The sequence below is a fragment of the Telopea speciosissima genome, chromosome 2, assembly GCF_018873765.1.
Source record: "Telopea speciosissima isolate NSW1024214 ecotype Mountain lineage chromosome 2, Tspe_v1, whole genome shotgun sequence".
NCBI lineage: Eukaryota > Viridiplantae > Streptophyta > Magnoliopsida > Proteales > Proteaceae > Telopea > Telopea speciosissima.
The window spans coordinates 8,011,658-8,031,776 of NC_057917.1; the positions used below are offsets into that span (position 1 = coordinate 8,011,658).

The 20,119-nt window shown below is 37.7% G+C and overlaps 2 protein-coding genes across 3 annotated transcripts; one reads left to right on the forward strand and one right to left on the reverse strand.

Moving 5' to 3' along the window:
- Positions 1-444: 444 nt before the first annotated feature.
- LOC122652342 (soluble inorganic pyrophosphatase 4-like) lies at positions 445-7,926 on the forward strand. 2 transcript variants are annotated; one of them, XM_043846052.1, is made up of 9 exons: positions 445-539; positions 3,003-3,140; positions 3,314-3,342; positions 4,349-4,414; positions 4,486-4,593; positions 5,870-5,935; positions 6,025-6,145; positions 6,259-6,377; positions 7,915-7,926. In XM_043846052.1, exons 1-8 carry the CDS (start codon positions 527-529, stop codon positions 6,342-6,344), a joined length of 627 nt encoding a protein of 208 aa, XP_043701987.1. In that variant the 5' UTR covers positions 445-526; the 3' UTR covers positions 6,345-6,377; positions 7,915-7,926. The 2 variants fall into 2 exon arrangements, with proteins under 2 accessions (XP_043701987.1, XP_043701986.1); XM_043846051.1 differs by lacking the exon at positions 7,915-7,926 and adding an exon at positions 6,794-7,007 and having other exon boundaries at positions 446-539; positions 6,259-6,340.
- Positions 7,927-12,360: 4,434 nt separating this feature from the next.
- LOC122651508 (40S ribosomal protein S15a-1-like) lies at positions 12,361-15,339 on the reverse strand. Its single transcript, XM_043844914.1, has 4 exons — positions 15,273-15,339; positions 13,311-13,460; positions 13,009-13,169; positions 12,361-12,716 (listed from the first exon to the last, which is right to left on the reverse strand). Exons 2-4 carry the CDS (start codon positions 13,441-13,443, stop codon positions 12,618-12,620), a joined length of 393 nt encoding a protein of 130 aa, XP_043700849.1. The 5' UTR covers positions 13,444-13,460; positions 15,273-15,339; the 3' UTR covers positions 12,361-12,617.
- Positions 15,340-20,119: the final 4,780 nt, after the last annotated feature.

Sequence of the window (20,119 nt, forward strand, 5' to 3'; positions counted from 1 at the left end):
TACGCTGAGGATTCACACTAACAAAACTATTCTGGAAAGTTTAAAATTACTCACTCAGTCCACGCTTTGGACACGAAGTCAAGAAAATGAAAGAAAGCCGACAGGGAGACTTCAGACCGTTGGATCCACGAGGATGGATGACCGACGGAACGAGTATGACCGTTAGGAACTCCGTCTTAGTCCGCGTGGGTCCTACTCCGTCGTTTAATATCCAATCAGATGCTAACACGTTTTCTGGCCGCTGAGCTGGAGTCGAGTTAATTTTTTAGTTTCAGAATCTAAGGAATCTACTTTGCCTTTATGGAGAAGAAGAAGTAGGAGATGCCCTCAAACCGCGAAGGGGAGAGAAGAAGAGGGAAGGCATTCAGGTTTGTCTACTTAATAAGTGCGTTTCATAGGATTTCGTTCTCACTGCTTCTTTTTCTATTGTTTCTCTCACTCTCTCTTCTGTGATTCTGGAGTTCAGAGACTCTCCCGTTTGGTATTCATCAAGAGAACCAGAGGTTTCCTTCTCTCTTCTGAAGATATGACTGATTCAGGTACGTTCGAGTTCAGTGATGTTGCTGGAGAGTAGGCATCATTTCTAGGGTTTCAGCCGTCTCTTTTAAGCTCTGGTTTGTTGCTTTTGTGCTAATTTGCCCTGTGTTTCTGAATCCATTTGAGGTGGTTATTTCGTTCATGGGTCTGATTGTTTTTATTTTGTATGAATGATGTAGGTCTATGTTTTTCCCGCCTTTTCGCCTATTTTTGTTGGGAATTGTGTCATATAGTCTGTAAACACGCTACAGTTTCGAGCTAGGTGTTTATGCTTTTTTCCTTACAGTGTTAAGAGAATCTGCAGTTCTGCATGTAGTCTGCATTTTACTTAAGTAGATCTTCGATTTCATCGCAGATAATGGCAGATTCTCGTTTTCCTCAAGGCAGATACAAGCAGTGAGTACACTGCATAGGTCGAGGCATGCCTTAATATCAAGAAACTAGGAGAGCCTAGGCCAGTACAACAGAATAGTGACTGAAGTTCTATATTGTTTTTCTTTTTCTCGTTGGTTGGCTTGATCTAGAATCTCTATTCTCTAGACTTTCACTCTTTCCATGGTGATGTTACTTCCTTTTGAAAATGGACTTCCGTTTGAAGAGAAGCGGTAGATCCAGCAACATATTTCAGATAAACTGCCTAGCAACTGTGGTTTAGATGATATGCCACAGGTGAAAATGGGTATGGAATATGTTACAATGCCAGAAACCCGAAGGTGCTGGACTAAGGCATTTCCACAAGACTTCCTGGCCATATGTTTCTCTAATCATGGAATCATCAGATCCCCTTGGCTAAGTTCATAGACTTCCTTCCTCTTAGGGTTCTTGAAATGCTATGCTAGATGTTTTAGCATTTATGAAAACCATTGGTTACTGCAATTTGGCTGCTAGTACCGATTGATTGCAGGAGGGCTCCTGTTTCTTGTGAGAATGCGAAATCATGTTTTATGTTCTAAAAGATGTATTAAATTTCTTACAAATGATTTGCATGATTTTATAGACTTCTCTCCCATAGAGGTCTGAATTGTGCCAGTTTACCTGAATACAACTGCACAGAGCCTTATCCCAACTACTTGGGGCTTGCTATAGATGTGTTCTGCAACTCTGGTCTATGAGGCCATATCTTCTTTTAAACTATGAGCACTCAAATTATTTTATCACAATTTTAACCAAGGTGAATTTTTGGCTTTCCTTGCCATTTTGGCACTTCCAACTTGCACAATATTACTCCTCTTCTCTACAACATTCATTACTATCTTTTGAATGTTGTTTGACCATCTCAATTGACTTTCCCTCATCTTATCACCTAACATAGTTGCTTGTGCCTTCTTCATCGCAGACAAACTCACTCACTGTTACGTTGTTTATCCATTGCCAACATTCAACTTAGTAGAACAACTTTGGTCTTATAGTAGTCTTATACTCTTATAAAATTTAGCCTTTAGTTCTAATGGTGGTTGCACAACACTCTAAAAGCACCTCTTCTCTTCATTTACTTATCATTTATACTAATGAAACATCACATTCAATCTCCCCCTTCTATTGATGATTGCACCGAGATGTTTCTGTTCTATCAGTCTTAAAGAGAGGAGTCTTATGTCTCGTCACCAAGGGCCTTTTTTCAAAAAATACACCATTTGGGTGCTTTACTGGGATTAACTAGCGAAGGCTTAAAGCCGTAAGTGATCTTAGAAACCAACTAGGATTCGGTGCTGTCATAAAACACTTTGTTTTCATCTTGACAGATCCTTTGGTTGTTGTTGGAATGATATATTGGTGAATGTATGGAGCTCTTTTGAGCTGCTGCCTATGTTTTCAAGTATGAGATTCCCAAGTCATCCATATGCCTTTCATGGATAATGTGGCTAGCAAATCAATACCTTCTATAAAGAACAAAAGGTTACTACCAATTAGTATAATGTTAGCTGACAATGCCTGGTAATTTGAATTGGACTACATGTTGATTGATACAACACTGAAATGTGATGTAGTTGATTGATGCAAGAATGAGATAGCAACTGAAATGAAGTAACCTGAAATTGCTTGAAATGACTGCATGTTTTAGTGCTGTTGTCACTGGTACCATGACTTGAACCTCGACCTTGGAAATTCAAGATCTATGAACGAGTGATTTCACTTTCTCTCCTCCAGGATAGCTTGAGTGGCGGTGACCACTGCATGTTATTGTCCTATTTTTGCAGTCTGGTGGCAGACTACTGACATAGGAAAATTGTATGAATATTCTTAGAAGGTTTTTGGTCTATGTTTCTTTCTTGTCCTTCTGTGATTTCCATATCAATGGTGGCTTTTATTGATGATTTCTATATTTGATGTTCATATTGTTTGCTGCTTTTGGAAATCTTAATGGGATCTCTCTCTCTTCGATTTTTTGAGCATATTGCATTGTTGTTTAAGATTTGCTATTGAACAACTTTTGATTTATCAGTGTTTACATTTTCACCTTGCAGTTATGACTCCACCTACTGAGACTCATGAAGAATCTTTTGACTTGCAACAATCATCACATCCACTTCTAAATGAACGAATACTTTCATCCATGTCACGGAGAGCAGTTGCAGCTCACCCTTGGCATGATCTTGAGATAGGTATTTAAATATTTATATGAACCACGTTACCCCTTGGTTAGCTTACTTTTTTGTTATTATAAATTTGCTACACTTTAGAATAACCAAATAATGAATAATTAATGATTAAATCTTTCAAACCTTCTGCCAACCTAATGAATAATATGGTCGTCAATTTGTATTTCTGGATGCAGGACCTGGAGCTCCTGTGGTTTTCAACTGTGTAAGGTTCTAAACTCTATGGTTCGAAAAGCATTTGGAATTAGCATATACATAATTTCCAATTAAAAAGGTTAAAGAATGCATCTTCTGCTGTATGCCATATTATGATTTAATTTTTTTGTTGTTTGAGCTAGAACTCTTTTCCATTTGATAGATATCTTTGAGTTTGAGATGGAATAGAAAATTCATTTAGATCATATAGGCGATGTTTGGATGACATTTTATGCTTTTAGAAGTAGAATTATGCAAATTTCAAAATCCTATATCCTCTTCAATGACCCCTCTCTCTCTCTCTCTCTCTCTCCTCACCCCCTACTCACTTGTCCAGTAATTCCATCTCAAGTACAGGTTAAGAAAAGAAATATTTCTGCCCTTTTTTGCTTTCTAATAAAGGATACGATATAATTTTTTGTATAAAAAAAAGGGAAAATAAGGGGATATGTACCCTGGGCCTTTACAATCTTATGTATCAAATTATGGCTAACGTTCTCATACAAAACAAGATGGAGGTTGCGGGGATGTTTCTCTTATTAACAGATCCAAAATGTATAGAAGCAAGAAGCTAAATAAAATGTCAGTGGCCTTGTTGGATTCTCCAAATCTGACATCAAAATGGAGTTCATGAAGCTGAATATCTTTGATTTCATGAAGAAAAGAATGAACCTCCAACAGTCAATAGTCTTTCTTACAAGATGAAGTTTGCTATCGATTAAGAATTTGAGTTCATCATCAAATGTTAAATTTGCCTGGCAGCAGCCTCCTTGAGACCCATCAAGCCTCCCGTGATCTAAGACAAAGATGGTCTTTATAGGGCAAGTGCTTGCCATCACTTGGACAGTTTAACATAAATGTCAAACCTTTCCAAGCATAGGTTTCTGTTTTCAAATAGAAATAAGAAAAAAATGAAAAATAAACCACTGATACCTTTCTGTTTGTTGTAAACCAAAAGGTTGTAATGCAGGATATTGCTTCTTAAAGTTTTAACAACATCTTTCTAAATCCTGCAGGTTGTGGAGATAGGAAAGGGGAGTAAGGTCAAATATGAACTGGATAAGAAAACTGGACTCATCAAGGTGACCCTTTATCTTCTTGTCTAACCTTTCCCTGTATTCATAGAAGCTATTAGTTGACACCTTTTTTGCAGGTTGACCGTGTACTGTATTCATCAGTAGTGTACCCCCACAACTATGGATTCATCCCACGTACTCTTTGTGAGGATAATGACCCATTGGATGTTCTTGTCCTCATGCAGGTATTCTATTCATATTTCCATCTCAAACTGCTGTTCACATTATTATATACGCAGTTGACAGATAGTTGCACATACAGCCGGCTTTAGAGGCAAACCCTAGCAAGAAGTGATGTTGCTCACAACCTCCTCCCCCCCCCCCTCCTTTTTTGGGTGTATTTGCCTTCATTTCATTTCAATCTTTGCCAAATTGATTTTGGGCCATGTTTCAGAAATTTCAAGGTACATCCAGTAACTAATGACTTTGTTTTTTTAATATTACTTCACTTCTAACTAAATGGGGCCTAGTGGTGAAAGGTTCCAAGATATGACCTAATCTAGGGGGAAAAGGAATTTAGATTCTGTCTTGCTCAGACTTGTAGACCATTTGTCTTGAAGTCGTCCCCTCTCCCCCCCCCCCCCCCAAATACACACACACAAGGAGTAAATGTTAATGTAGCCTTACTGCTCCAATCCATATAACCTCCTCACAAGTCATGCAAAACTTCTATGAGATCATAAAAGAGTCTCACAACAAAATTTGAAGAAACCTATAAAAATATCCATCTGTTTGGGGCCAGTCAATTTTCTCCCTAGCATCAGTTGCTTTTCTGACCTTTACTCGAGAAAAAGTTCTCTCTAGCTAGTCCCTAGTTTTGTCAGACATATGACTGAGGTGCAGGTGATATAGATTTGGTTACAAATATTGTGGTTCTGACCATAGAATTCTGTCTTAAGTCTGCTATGGGTAGGAACAATCTCTTCTCCATTTTCTAGATGCTGCCCATCGACTCTAAAGCATGCCTAGAACACTATCTTCTATGCCCATCAAAATCGAGGGTTCCAAATAGGTAGAGACAATCCTAATGTCCTAAAATGTAAGAAGATTAGGCAGAAAAGAGAAGATAGTATGTGTATAAAATTCTAAAACCCCTCACAGGGTATGCTTTTTATTTTTCTCTTCACCTTGCTCTTTCTCAAGGCTTTTAAGTTCTCAATAGGTGAGCTGGCTTTACTATGAGAAATTGAATATTTGAGGTCTTATCTTTTTCTTCAAAGCTGCCATTGTTTCTGTTAGCAGTAAGGTTCAAGTAGGTTCAAACTTCTACATTTGGAGGCATATAGCTATCCTACCTGCCTATCTTTCAGTCTTTGGTGTCCAGATATATGTCTGAACCTCCCCCCCCCCCACCCCCCTTAAAAAAAAACAAACCCAAGATGCAAAATAAAATGAAGGTGTTTTAAAATTTCATGGCTTGAACTTGGGTTAAATAGGTCATTGTGTTGCAAACATTTACAGGAACCCGTTCTTCCTGGATGCTTTCTTCGGGCTAAAGCTATAGGCCTCATGCCTATGATTGATCAGGTATAAGTTTTTCCTTGGAAAACATGGTTTTTTTTGGCCTTTTGTATCAGCTTCAAAGTACTTCTGACAGCTGACACCAACAAGTACAGGGTGAGAAAGATGACAAAATAATTGCAGTTTGTGCTGATGACCCTGAGTACCGACACTACACTGACATCAAGGAGCTCGCACCTCATCGATTGGCTGAAATCAGACGTTTTTTTGAAGACTGTATCCTCAGTACTATTCATTTATTGATTAATCTTGGATAGTAGACCTTTATATCTGTATAACAAAGATAAAAGTAAATACTGCATGTTTCCTCCTAACAAAATGGAAATCAGACAAGAAAAATGAAAACAAGGAAGTTGCAGTGAATGACTTTCTGCCTGCCAAGACTGCATATGAAGCTGTCCAGCACTCCATGTAAGGACTCTCTTTGCTCCTTTGTTGTGTAGTTCTAGTAAAAAGCACTGAAAGGGTGATGAGTTTAATGAATGAACTCTTCAATATTCTGATTGAATTCTGCCACTTATTAACTCATTGCAAAATAATAGGACTTAAATACAGTTTACAATGATATAGATAGTAAAAATGAGTATGCAATCATTAAGCATTTCTTTTAAAGCTGCCCATGATTTTTCCGATCATTAGATTGAGTGATAAGATCACAGGATCGTTTAAGAAATTCATTTTGTGCTATACTTCTTTAAATTGAGTACATGACTGGAAAATATAGCTAGAGATGATCTACAGACTACAATTTGATATACCTTCATGGTTGGACCAGTAAATTGACTAGAATTTGCTCTGTATTATAGTGATCTAGTCTAGTAGTGATCATGCTCTCTAACCTTACCTACTTATTTTGTTTTTAAGGAATCTGTATGCTACCTATATTGTGGAGAACCTGAGGAGATAGGATGGTTGCAGGGATTGATACTGAAGTTCTCTGTTGGTCTATCGGTCTGTCCTGGTACTCATAGTAAGGTTTCCTTATGAAGAATTTCTATATCTTTGTATTTTCACATTTTGATGTAATCAAACATATGCCTATATTATTCTCCGATGAAAGGACTTTTACCTTGTCTACGGGGCTTGTGTATCTCATGCAAATCGATTTGGGAAAAAAAGGGGAAAAGTGGGAAAGGGGAGGATGGGTTTTTTCTGCTACTGGATCTTGTCTTAAAATTGGATCAGTTAGTAGTAAGCCACGAGCAATGACATTAACCCTCGAACAGCCATTTCTGGGGATGATATTTGGATGTGCTCTCTGTTATTGGATCTCAACTAGTGAAATTTGACACCCTCCCCCATGGTGGGTCTGCAGAAATAATATCTACCTCGATTCAGCTATAGCACTGGGAGCCACAAGAATGTGTCTTGAGGTGAAGGGGACAAAGACTATCTAATCCTCCCCTCCCCCTCTCAAAGCGCCCATTCTGGTGAAACAAAATGTACCAAGTAGTGATTGAGTTCACGCACTGGGGACCTAGATTGGTCATCCAACCTTATTGCATGAGAGGAAAGGGCATCTAGGGCGTCTATGATAATACATGGGGTCAGTAAACATTATCATAAATTCATAAGAAATGTCCATAGGTATTTTTTCCTGCTCATTATGGGATCAGGATCATCACTAGGGAGTTGAGCACCCAGGACGTGCCCAGGGGGCATCCAGCGGTTGAGCTGTGTTGCACATATCTCGGTGCATGCCTAGGGATGTGCAGTTGGCAGCACCCTGGGTGTGTTGGGCTCCCCGGAGACGAACTGAATTCCTCATTATGTTGGGGTCGTGATCTAATATGTCCTGCGTGTGGGATACAATCGTTTCCTATAGTTTTCGAGTCTAACCCTTCAGAGTTTTGCAGGCTTTAAATAGGCGTCCATGTCAGTCAGTTTGGTATAGGCAAGGAGATGTGCATGCAGATTTGGTGTTAGTATTGTAACAAAATCAAAAAAACCAAAATCTATAGAGAGAGAGAGAGACAGAGAGTGAGCTAGAGCAATGATAGATTCAGAATGAGTAGTTTGGTTGATGGAGAGAGACAGGATGGAGAGAGTGAGCTAGAACAATGGTAGATTCAGAATTGGTAGTTTGGTTTAGTACGCTTTTTATATTATATCAAGTAAACTACATTTAGTAGGAAACCAACTAAGAGTCTAATTATAGTAAAGGAAAATGGCAAATGAGAACCCCAAATAATGTAGATGATGCAATGAAGAATAACCCACCATCATATAACAGTAATAAACAACATCACGAAAGATTAGTCTCATTCAAACCCCTTACCATACACAACGGTAGCAAATAAAATTCTAGATAGGCTAGATTTAAACAAATCTGAGCAATTAATCTCCAATAATAACAATCTAAAACATCATTTCATGCAAATACCATCCTTGAAAATTTGCAACCCAAAATTGATACGATCAAGGGATCTGATACCCTAAATTGGATGCTATGAGCTCACAAATAGCAATAGAAATTCAATTATAATGAAAGAACAAACTTGTAATAAATCAGAATTTTCAAGGACTCTTATGTAGAAAAGATAAGAGAAGAATTACAAATTAAAGAGGAGAAAAAGTTGGAAGAGAAATAAATTAATGGATAGGAGAGACAGAATTAAAGAGAAAAGGAGGGTATTATTTGAAATCAGAAAGAAGGGTTTAAAGAGAACAACCCATGATTTCGGTTGTCTTCAACCTTAAAACTAGAATTGGAGGTGGAAGTCCGGATTCGTTTCAATGGAGAACACTCTTGCACGCAACCATGGATTGATCTGAGATTTCAGGCGAGAGATCTTTACTTTCAATCCTCTAAAAGCACTCAACTGAGCCTGGAGGTAGGCGAATGGTTCAGATGTGATGGTGGAACGAAGAAAACACTTGAGTATTGCCACGTGTACTACCAACAAAACATATAAAGTGATTTATTTAAAAAGAAAAAGAAAAAGATGATGGAAGTGAGTGAGAGTAGAAAGTTTTGCTCCAAAGCAAATGCGGAGAAGATCCCTCTCCACTCTCACCCTTAAAATCCAAACCCGATGCCCTATCACTCCAAAACCTCAATTTCTTCTCTTTTTAAACCCTAATTACTTTTTCTCTCTCTCTCTCTCTTCTATGGTGGAACTGGAAGTCTGTAATACTCTCCGTTGGGTGTTATTCATGGATTTCAGAGCATCGAGCAACTACATCAGCAGTGGTGACGATGAGGATGATGAGGATCAAATTTTTTTCCAATTATTCTCTTGAACATACGTAGAGCATGTATTTTGACAGCGTTGGGTATGCATTGTAAGTTGATTTTTGCATTCTTAGATGATAAAAATAGTTGTTATTATCATTCAAGAATGCAAAATCAATTATAATACATACCAAACACAGCCGTTGGGCAACTTACAATCCTTTGGCAATTTTCTTCTCAATCTCAGATCACTAACACTCAAGATTGGTTCTCCTCTTTGATCATATGTGATCATAATACAAAAATAGTGCCTAGTAGAAGTACAGCTTTGACTTATTAATTGTGTTTCTAAGAAATAAATATAGCTTTGACTTGTTATTGTATTTATATCGATTGATTTATATGCTCTCTTTTGATCCATTTTAAGTACTTCAGATCTTACCATCACTCCCAAAAAACATAACAAAAACATTTAAGTGACCATTCCTCGATCGCTGCTCTCAAGGTCTCTTTTTTGAAAGATTCTTCCCTTATTAATATCTCAAAACTGAGAAACTTAAGACATCCTCCTTCATGGGTAAAATAAGCTCTTTCATCCATATTTACTAAAATACCCTTAAATGTGCTCCTCCATTTCTTTCATATGGAAATGGGGGATAAGGGAGATGCATCACGTACTTTAAAGGGCTGATTTGATTAATTTCATTGAAATAGTAATTTTGATCAAAAAAATTGAAATCATTTGAAATATTTCAAGAATGAGAAACTGGTAATTCAAATTCTGAGAATAAATTCTCTCTATTTCTTAGGGAGAGGGTGGTAGTGGTGGAGATCGAGAACTAATGCTTTTGCTTTTATTTCTTTTTAAAATATCAAATGACACATATACCCTTGTTATTAGCACATGCTCACTAAATGGAGCAGAGAATAGACTTGAAATTGATTTCTCATAGCCAAGGTGAAAAAATCATACTCAACACCATAATTTCAATCTATAACCCTATGAAATTAAAATATAAATCATATCAAAACATCCCTAAAGGAATTAGTTTTTTTCTCTACGCCCATGGAGGAAACTCCACCTCTCATAATTTTTATCTTGTGCAGTTACTGCACGGTGCAGTACTGCATCGTGTGGTGGCTGCAGAGGCCGTATGCATCATATGGGGCCAGCTGTGCGACATGGTCTCTGTTGCACCGCACGATGCAATACTGCACCGTACAGTTACAGGAGAGAATAATGATTCCCACCTCTCATGATATCAGAACCTTTAGATTAGCATATGGAAGGGGGTTTTTTTGTTTTTTTTAATCTTGTGCAATAAAGGGTGAAAGTTTAATGATCACATAAGGGTACAATCACATGGTCAGATCACCAACGGAGAAGAGATTTCTCAACCACACAATTGAAGAAAAACTAAATTCTAATCCTTTGCCAAAAAGAATATATAAGAGATAAGCCTGAGGGCGTAGATTTTACGGACGAATCTGTAGATAGCATACCCAAGGATGGCCCGCCTATTTGTACCACTCAGCAAGAATTGAGGGTTCCCTTCTCACTGGTCAAGTGGCAAAATCAAGTTTTCAAAGATTGAAAACTACGAGACTACCAAGAATTATCTAATGAGAATTACCAAAAAAAAAAAGGATTATCTAATGAGCTTTTCCTAGAATGGATGGTAGTCTTGATAGGCTAGTTAGTGTGCTACCCTAACTTGGAACCCAAAAATCTGGGCATTGACAATCCCCAAAAAACCATCTTCATTGACACATTTGCTATGACTAAGAAGGTTTATCTAACCTGTCAGCACTGATTTGGATCAATTTGGACAGGTTTGGCGTTTGACCCTAGCCAAACTAGATCATATCTAACCTCAAGTTCGGCTGGGCACTGTGTTTTGGCCACATATTTGACGAATGTTTTCAAATTGTCTGCCTAGGATGGACCGCAGCTGTTAAACCTACTGGACCTCACTATTGTAAAGGTACTGAACCACCACATACAACCTGTTACTAAAACAGCCTAGTCTCAGGCCTAGCATGAATACCAAAACGAATATAAATAGGTCCATGCCTGGCCTATAAATCCAATTAGCCAAACAGTGTGTTCAAAGTTTGGGGTCTCAAATTGGTGGAGAAACCGATTATGGCAAACCAAAACCTACTGGAATCCACCAGGTTGACACCCATGTTCTGATCCTTCAAAGGTGCTGAGGTTTCCTCAACAGCTTCATCATTTGAGATCAAGACAACTGTGAGCTCAATAGATTCTTCATTTGAGATCAAGGCAACTGACTGTGAGCGAGCGCCCCCACCCCCCCCCCCCCTCCCCTCTCCTCTCAACCTCCAGCCCAAAGATTAAAAAAATAATTTGATCAGACCGGCAGATGTGAATAAGAATCAGCCAAGCCCAATCCAATTCTTGCCATTCTGAAGCAAGCAATCCATATACGGTTTCTAGGATTCTGGCAAAATCTGACCAATTCCAGCCAATCTGGAACAGAATAAAATCAGAATCAGCTAGACCAAAACCTCTTGGTATCCACCAGGTTGGAGAAACAAGCCAGGTTCATCGTACATGAACGTGAACGGCTCTTATCCATTCAGATGGAATCCACTCCATGTGGTCCAACATGAGGTGGATTCCATCTGAATAGTTCAAAGCCATTCTCATACGCTCACGTGCGTGAACATGTGTCCAACTCTGGAGAAACCAATTAGGGCAGACCAAAACCTATTGGTATCCACCTGGTTGACACCCATGTTCTGATCCTTCAAAGACGACGAAGTTTCCTGGACAGATTCTTTAATTTGAGACCAAGCCAACTGTCAGTACTGTCCCACATGAGGTGAATTCCATCTGAACGGTTCAGAGCTGTTCTCGTACGTGAACGTGAGCCCAACTGTGGAGAAACAAATTAGGGCAGACCAAAACTTATCGGTATCCACCAGGTTGACACCCATGTTTTGATCCTTCAAAGATGCTGAGGTTTCCTCAACAGATTCTTTAGTTGAGATCAAGACAACTGATCTCCAGCCCAAAGATTAAAATATGAATCTGATCAGACAGATCGGCAGATGAGAATAAGAATCAGCCAAGCCCAATCCAATTCCTGCCATTCTGAAGCAGGCAATCCATAAAAGGAGAAAGGCGTGATCAAAATCAGCTGGATCCAATTCGATTTTTGATTCCTTGTTTTAAAATCCTGCTACCTAAACATCGCACATAGATTCTTGGTTGCAATGAGATCATAGAAAATGTGGCTCACATAATCTAGATTACATTAACAGGAGGGAAGTTCAAACAAAAAATATTCTTCAAATAAATATTTTAGCTTCAGCTCTAAAATACCAAAAAAAAATATTCCCCAACTAAGCTCGAAACAAAACAAGAATCAAGCCAAAGTAAGCAGGATAGAAACAATCCTACCTATAAAGTTCCAAATTGAAACAAAGACAACTTCTCAGAACTACGCAGGAAAAATTCATGTCCATCCTCCCGCCAAACTCTACCTAATAGAAGAAACCGAGTACTTTACCACCAACATTCTTTCTTCTAGCTTCTTCATGATCCATGATGCCCGCAGAGGTTGTCAGCACAATATACCCAAACTGCAGGTTTTGTAATCAATAGGTCAATACCACTCAGAGAAATCTAAATATAAGACAATGAATTTGGTCCTATTCATCCAAGAATAACAATTCATATAACAGTAATGATTCGGACAAAATTATTAACCTTCACACAGTCAATGACCATATAATCTAGCAAGTTCTTTGCAGTATAGAATTATGGAGAAAAACAAGTCTCTTCCCCCCCCCCCCCCAAACCCAAAAAAAAAAAAAAAAAACCTCTGTAACTAGTGCTTTAAAAAATTATCAGGTAATGCATCTAATGCTATACCTGTCTTGAGGGAAGCAACCTCGCAGTCCAGTTTTCGATATCTGCAACAGCCACATCAAATCGAGGGCTAATAACCCCACACTTATTCAATCTCCCATTCAGTTCAACCACAATTTTTCCAGACCTATGATCGTCAACATACTCAAACTCTCCAATATAGCCTGTAGAAGGGAAATGAAGAGTCGAAAAGTCAAACTGGTAAATTATAATGTAGAAAGGTTAAGCAACAGAAAAATAAAATAAAACAATAAATAAATGAAATAGAATTATTCAATAAAAAAGGAATGGGAGTTCAGTCAAACCATGCTTCTGCATGACCAGGAGGACCTTAATGATCACTTTCGAGGACGGCCTGATCATGACCTGCCGTTTTCCCCGCTTCTCTGCGTTGTACATGCTTTTAAGAGCATCGTTTAAAACACTGATTCTCACCATTTTCACAAAGACTGCTCCTGCAAAAGGCAACAGTAGGCACTGATTGCATTTAGAGAAGTCCTAAAAAGAATTTGATCTTCTACATATAAATGAATCGGCAGCTAAGAATATTTGAATCAGGAACAGAAGATTTCATAACTATACTCATCTACGTTGGAACAATGCCACATGAATAAGTGCAAAAGATAATTTCCTTCATCACCATACTAAGAGTTTGATTTCTCACACCAAAATAAGACCTGACTGGTAATGCAAAAGATACTAAGGTGTACTAGATATTTGAATCATTGTTGCTGCCCAAACACATTAAACATAATGAGGATAAAAAAATGAGAGTTCAGATCAGTTTCAAATGCATCCACCAGTTCATACATTGCCAGCAGCAGAAGGCTTAACTTGAAGGAACTTACTTTAATATACAAATAGGTCACGGGAAACCAAATGAATCACAGCGCCAAGATGTGCCATTCATTAACAATGCCAATAACATGAGAAAGGTTTTTGCATAAAAGAAAGAAGGTAAATTAGATGAAATTGAGCCTTTTTTTTTTGCCAATAATGAGATTAAGAATCAAATCCTTTAAAGAAAACTCAGAACACATCATTTTAAATCTTGTGCACACCAATCCAAGAGTTGCACAAGCAATGAACTTTCTGCACTAACAGCTTGTAGGGTGATGAAAGAAAGCAATTTTGTTTGATAGATTCCTCAGTTGCCAAAACCATAGTGTCTAATGAATTAAACCCTAAACGGAAAGAAGATAATAAAATAGAACATTTTACCAAAAAATTAATAAAATAGAATCCCACAGATAAAACCGAATAAATGTGATGCATACCAGTATTTTTTAACTAAAACATAGTATTCGACAAGTATCATGTTCATACGGAGGTATGACAGTTGACCACCGACCACAACAAAACCTATCCACTTAAAAGGTATTACAACCAACTAAAATTAAAGATGAAAGTCCCAACTCAATACTGAATCCCATAAATTTTCAACTAAAACATACTATTGGACAAATATCAAGAATCAAATGGAAGTATGAACATTTGAACACCGACCACAACAAAAACTGAGTTGTTTTTATTATTATCACATCCACACATGAATAAGTAAAAATTTATTAAAAAAAAAACCAATATAAACTACATCAATGAAGATGACACTCATATATACATATTTAGATGAAAACACTGTGGATTGAAACAGCCCACATGAAGGGACATGATGTACTAAGTACTAACGAAAATTAAGTGGCCAAACTATGTAACCTACCAACCTATCAATCGGAGTCAACCACAAAGTGAAGATGAGGCCAAGCACATAAGGCCTACTGACCTCCTCACGACACAATCTTATAGATAACTAAAACTAAGCCTTCAAACATAGCGTGTTTAATGGTATGGACTCTTGGGTAGTCGCAAAATCTCAGACTGATCAGATCATTCCAACCACGAGATTTAGGGTAAAGCTTGATCATGAAAATAAACATTGCAACACCTACAATCTACGTAAGAGACGGAAATTGGAACCAAGGATCACCGTATTGTGTTAACTCAAAGTATCTGCACATATAACTTAACAGAACCAAAAACCCTAAACGAGAGAGCCCATGAGAAAATCCAAAAGTAAACACATACAAATCAGATGGATGAAACGCATATTTCGTAAGCGTACATGTACAGATTCAATGAATAAATCTCATCAAAATAAAAGGAATTGAAACAACTAGAGACCAGAATTAACTTAGCAGAGTAACCGAGAATTGAGATGGAAGAAAGAAGAGAACTCAGAGTCACCGTTGGGGTGTCTTGAATCTTACCTGTAAGCAGAAGATATCTGCGGCCGCACCTCTCAGACCAAGAAAAGAAACTAGGGTTTTGGCAGAGCGGAAATGGCGAAACCCTTAGTCATACTTAGAGGTAAAGGAGCTCATTGTAATTACCAAACTACCCATTTACACTCTTTAATGCCCAAAAATAATAAAAACAAGGGTTTTTTTCAAATGCCCCCCTGAAAATGGCCAAACTTACAGTTGCCCCCCTGAACTTTCATTAATTCCATATGCACCCTTACTTTCCAAACTAAGTACCACTATAATCCCTCCCGTTAGACAAAGACGTTATGTTATAACGGATCCTAATTTTTTAACATTGATGGACTATTCTGCCCCTTGATAGGGTAGAATGACAAAAATGCCCTTGAAAAACAAATAATAATAACCTGCAACTCATCTTCCCCAAATCGATTGTGGAAGATGAGTTGCAGATATCCTTCAACCCATTTGTATGTTTGGCCATTTTCTGGGTAAGGTGAGGATTTCTTGTTCTAACATTGTCAGAGAAGTAGAGGAGATTGCACAGCTATCCATGCTTGAGAAAAGGAGTTTGTTCTCTCACATTCGTGGTGAAATCAGCCTGAAGCTTTACCTTTCAACAGAGGAACAGACTAAGAAGGATAATGGAAACGAAGCTGCAAATTCTTCTACTTCTATGAAAAAGCCGAACAATGTGCATCTGCAAGCCACGTTTGGGTCTTTCTCTCTGCAACCACAGCTGCCGCAGCGTCAACAATAGAAACAATTGACGTAGGATAACAAATGGCCACAACCACCTTGGCAGCAACCCAAGCCTGTGGAGCCAAACCCAAGTGGGCCCGGCATCGTGGTCGCTGGAGGACGGACGTCGTTCGCTGTATCCTTCTGAGGCCGCCACCTCCTGGTTCGGCCACCACAAGAGGCGGCAATGGCTTTTAAAAAAAACCCTAGCCCGTCTCTGTTTTGTGATTTGGGAAAGGAGAGGGAATATTCCCTCTTCGATTCCTTATTCTTATAAAATTAAAAAAAAAAAAAGATTTTTGTATGACCAAATTTTTTAGGTCAAATTGGTCATTCTACCCTATCAAGGGGCAGAATGGTCCATCAATGTTAAAAAATTGGGATCGGTTATAACATTAACGTCTCTGTCTAACGGGAGGAACTATAGTGGTACTTAGTTTGGAAAGCAAGGGTGAAAGTGAAATTAGTAAAAGTTTAGGGGGGCAATTGTAAGTTTGGCCATTTTTAGGGGGCAATTGAAAAAAACCCTAAAAACAATTGGGTACCCAATGTTTAGAGATTTTTTTTTTTTTTTTGGGGGGGGGGGGGGTGAAGCCTGATTCGGTCAAGAAAGTGGGTCGGAGGACCATTTCGGCCTCAAAACAATCTCGGATGGCCTTAGGAGTGTGTGTTGCGTAGAGCTCGTCGAGACATTTGAAACGATATGTATTTCGACATATGTTTAGTTTTGGTCCGACCCTGACTAGTTGGTTATTTTTGGGCTCCAAGGGTAATTCTGTACTTTATGGGTTATGGCTACTCTATATATTGCTCTTTTCTTTGGGAGGACTGATGTAGAAGGTTTGTAACATTTCAAAGATAGTGAAATCTGTTATGTTGCTCGACCGTAGACGTAGCTTCCCATCTTGGTGGTGAATCACGTGAATCCTTTTGTGTTGTGCATTGTGTGCTCTCTTATTTTTCGTTTTGTTCTACAAATTGCCACTTCTGGACATTGTTTTCTTAACTAGTAATTCTTGTTTGATATGTTATGCTTGGGGTACCTTATTTTGCCCACTACACTTAATGAGGGGTTGGAAAATGGTTTCATTCATATGCACCCAAATGGTCAGGATAGGAGAGAGAACTGTTAGTGTAAGTCACATTATTTTTTATGTGGGAAGTGAAGAGAATATTAAGGAATTTGTACAAGCGCAATGTAGTAATCTTTTTCCCTTTCAAATTTGTCCTTACTATCACCTCTATAAACTTTACCCACCAATGAGAAGATGGTTTGACCTATAGAAAAAGAAACATTACGTTTGATTTAGTTTATTTTTCCCCTCTGTATTTCTCTCTCTTTTCTGTTGCAATGGGTGTTGCGGTTGATCTGTCAAAGGAGGAGAGGAAAAAAATATCGTCAAACACAATATATACGAGTAAAATTGAAAAAAAAAAGTACTCCAAACATAACATTTAATTAACCCAACAAAATGTGAAAATCGGTTCAGTTTTGATTTTAGTTCGATTCAAGATACAACATGTGAAAATCAAAATCGAACCAAATAGCAGTATTTGTTTGAGCACATGTATCGTATGGCGTGTAAAACATGCTTCGTATTGCTTGATGGGCTTTTCTTGGGTTGTTTATGCTAATGAGCTCTTGGGCCTAGTCGGGCAACCCTCAAAGAGATTTCTAGCTTTATGTTCTCCCCCTCTCTTTGCCATTTCTTATTGGACCAACTTTTCCTTAAGCCACAGTGCATGGGAATCCCTTGACCGTGGTTTCTAGATGGGTGCGAAAGGGTATTGCGCAACAATGGGAGATATGTTCAACTATTCGTAAATAAGAGGATGTTTTACGATCTTAGGATAGTGGTTGAACCCTTCTTGTGTAGTGAAGGAAAGTTTTCTCCTTTCTTATTTATTCATTTATGGACAAGAGGTTTTTACTTTTACTCCACCCAACTAGATCGGTAATCTTTATATGAGTCAAGATCATGCTCACGTACAAAAACAGCTCACACCTGTTCAGATGGAATCCACTCCATATGAGTCCCATAGAGTGGATTCCATTTGAACAACTGTGAGCCATTCTCGTACGTGAACGAATGAGATGAACGTGAACCTAACTCTCTTTATATTGCAAGCCTAATTGTGTCATGTGAGAAGGTGATTTTACAATTTCAACTGACATTTGATTTTGATTGCCACTAGTCAAATTTTTTACACTCATTAATCATATGTCCTATCATGCATTACATACATCCTCTTCATATCCTGAAAATTGCAATGCTTTGATCTGCCACTTGACAAACTCCATTTCAATTGACCCTTAACACGTGAGTAGAGGGCCTCGAGTTAAACATATCATTAACTTTCAACCTCGCTCAACCTACCATGTGACACTAAATATGTGCTTTACCAAAAAAAAAAAAGACAATAAATATGTGCAAATCACACACATACACACACAAAACTTAAATGATCTTTATTTTTGGATTACTATTTGTGGATTTATCCATGTAATCAATGACTTTTAGTATATTTTCATATAGTTTATATGATTTTTTAAGGAAAAAAATATTCAACATACCGATGTAATGGTTTTAATCATATCATGTGTTTTTTGCAATGTGAAAGGATGATACAGAAATTCTAATATTCAGATGTTTAGAGAGTACTGTGGATTGGTTACATGTCATTTTTTTTTTTATTGGTAGAAGTTACATGTCATATTTCAAACTAAGATTCAATGTACTTTCTCATGTATAGACATACCCTTCCCGTGTATAATCATGCAACCAACTGGAGCCCTTTGGCAGTCATTATTTTTTAATACATTGTTTTGACACCTTGCAAACTCGTATTGGACTGAAATTTAAAAGGTAAAAAGATGACATTAGAATCCACTTATAAACAAAATTTCAGTCCCACATGAACTGCAACATGCAGTTGTTAGAGTTGCATGCTATAATACTTTAAGGTAGGGATGCACACGGACTCGGTGCCTGTCAATCCGAGCTTGAGATGAGGCGGTGTGCATTTACTGCCTTACCCCCTGTCCAACGTCTTGCCCGAGCAGGGGAAAGGCGGTCAATGCGCCCACCTCATCTCAGGCGCTGCACACGGCTGCATGCTGCCCAGATTGACAGGATCTTTTCCAGGATGCACACACTCCTTCTTCCATTATTATTGTTTTTTTTTTGGGTTAAACCCTTCTCCTATTTTTTGAACATCTACTGTTTTGAAAAGCGAAATTTTATTGTGTAAAGTATCTCTATACCAAGGTCTACACTTTTGCTACCTAGAAGCTATGTATAAATATCAACAATATGGATATCTAGATAATTGTATGAATAGACCACACATTAAATTTTTCATGAGTTGCCTTGAAATTTTCAATACTTTATTTTGTCACAGACAAGTTCTATTTGGGTTGAAACTTGACATGTGGATAGGAGACCGTTGGTCTACCTGTTTACAAAATTATAGTATTATCCAATGTGCCACGTGGTTTGTGAGTTTTTTTTTTTTTTTTTTTTTATAATTTTTTTAATTTGGTAAACTCATGGCTTGTGAGTTGAACCATAATGTTTTTATACAAAAGTTGCCAATTTGAAATCGAGTCTTGATTCTTAATTATCCAACTGCAATTTTATAGAGTAAACTCATTGGCAATGGTGAATGGAATTATAATATTGTTATTTCTGTTTTTTCTACTCGTGTTGTGAATGCCATGTTAAGAATTCTTTCAAGTATGTCTCATCAAGTTTTTTGGATTTGTCCTCTTATTAATACTGGATCATTCATTCACTACTGGGGTGGCTACAATTTTTATTATTATTATTATTTTTGTGAATAACTAGAAAATTATTAATTCGATCCCAAATGGATATGTTTAATACAATGTCAACAACATTTGGAATTTTGTTTGGAGTCTTAAGGTCCACCTGAAGTTTAAATTGTTAACATGGAAGATTCTAATATGGGGTGTTAATGCAAGGGAAGAAACTCCTCAGTGTCTACAATTGCTTACAATGTGTGTATACTTCATAAAAAAATAAATTACATTTGCATATTTTTATATATATTTTGTGAATTTAATAAGAGAGTTTGGGTTGCAAGGCCAT

What these genes read in the sequence shown, in the direction of transcription:
- LOC122652342 (XM_043846051.1), top strand. An exon ending in CTCCTGTGGTTTTCAACTGT is followed by an intron (nt 3,343 to 4,348) that starts GTAAGGTTCTAA and finishes TAAATCCTGCAG; the next exon opens with GTTGTGGAGATAGGAAAGGG. An exon ending in GAAGCTGTCCAGCACTCCAT is followed by an intron (nt 6,341 to 6,793) that starts GTAAGGACTCTC and finishes TTTGTTTTTAAG; the next exon opens with GAATCTGTATGCTACCTATA.
- LOC122651508 (XM_043844914.1), bottom strand. Translation starts at nt 13,443, where the DNA reads ATGGTGAGAATCAGTGTTTTAAACGATGCTCTTAAAAGCATGTACAAC. An exon ending in CCTGGTCATGCAGAAGCATG is followed by an intron (nt 13,170 to 13,310) that starts GTTTGACTGAAC and finishes TCCCTTCTACAG; the next exon opens with GCTATATTGGAGAGTTTGAG. An exon ending in GGTTGCTTCCCTCAAGACAG is followed by an intron (nt 12,717 to 13,008) that starts GTATAGCATTAG and finishes CAAAACCTGCAG; the next exon opens with TTTGGGTATATTGTGCTGAC.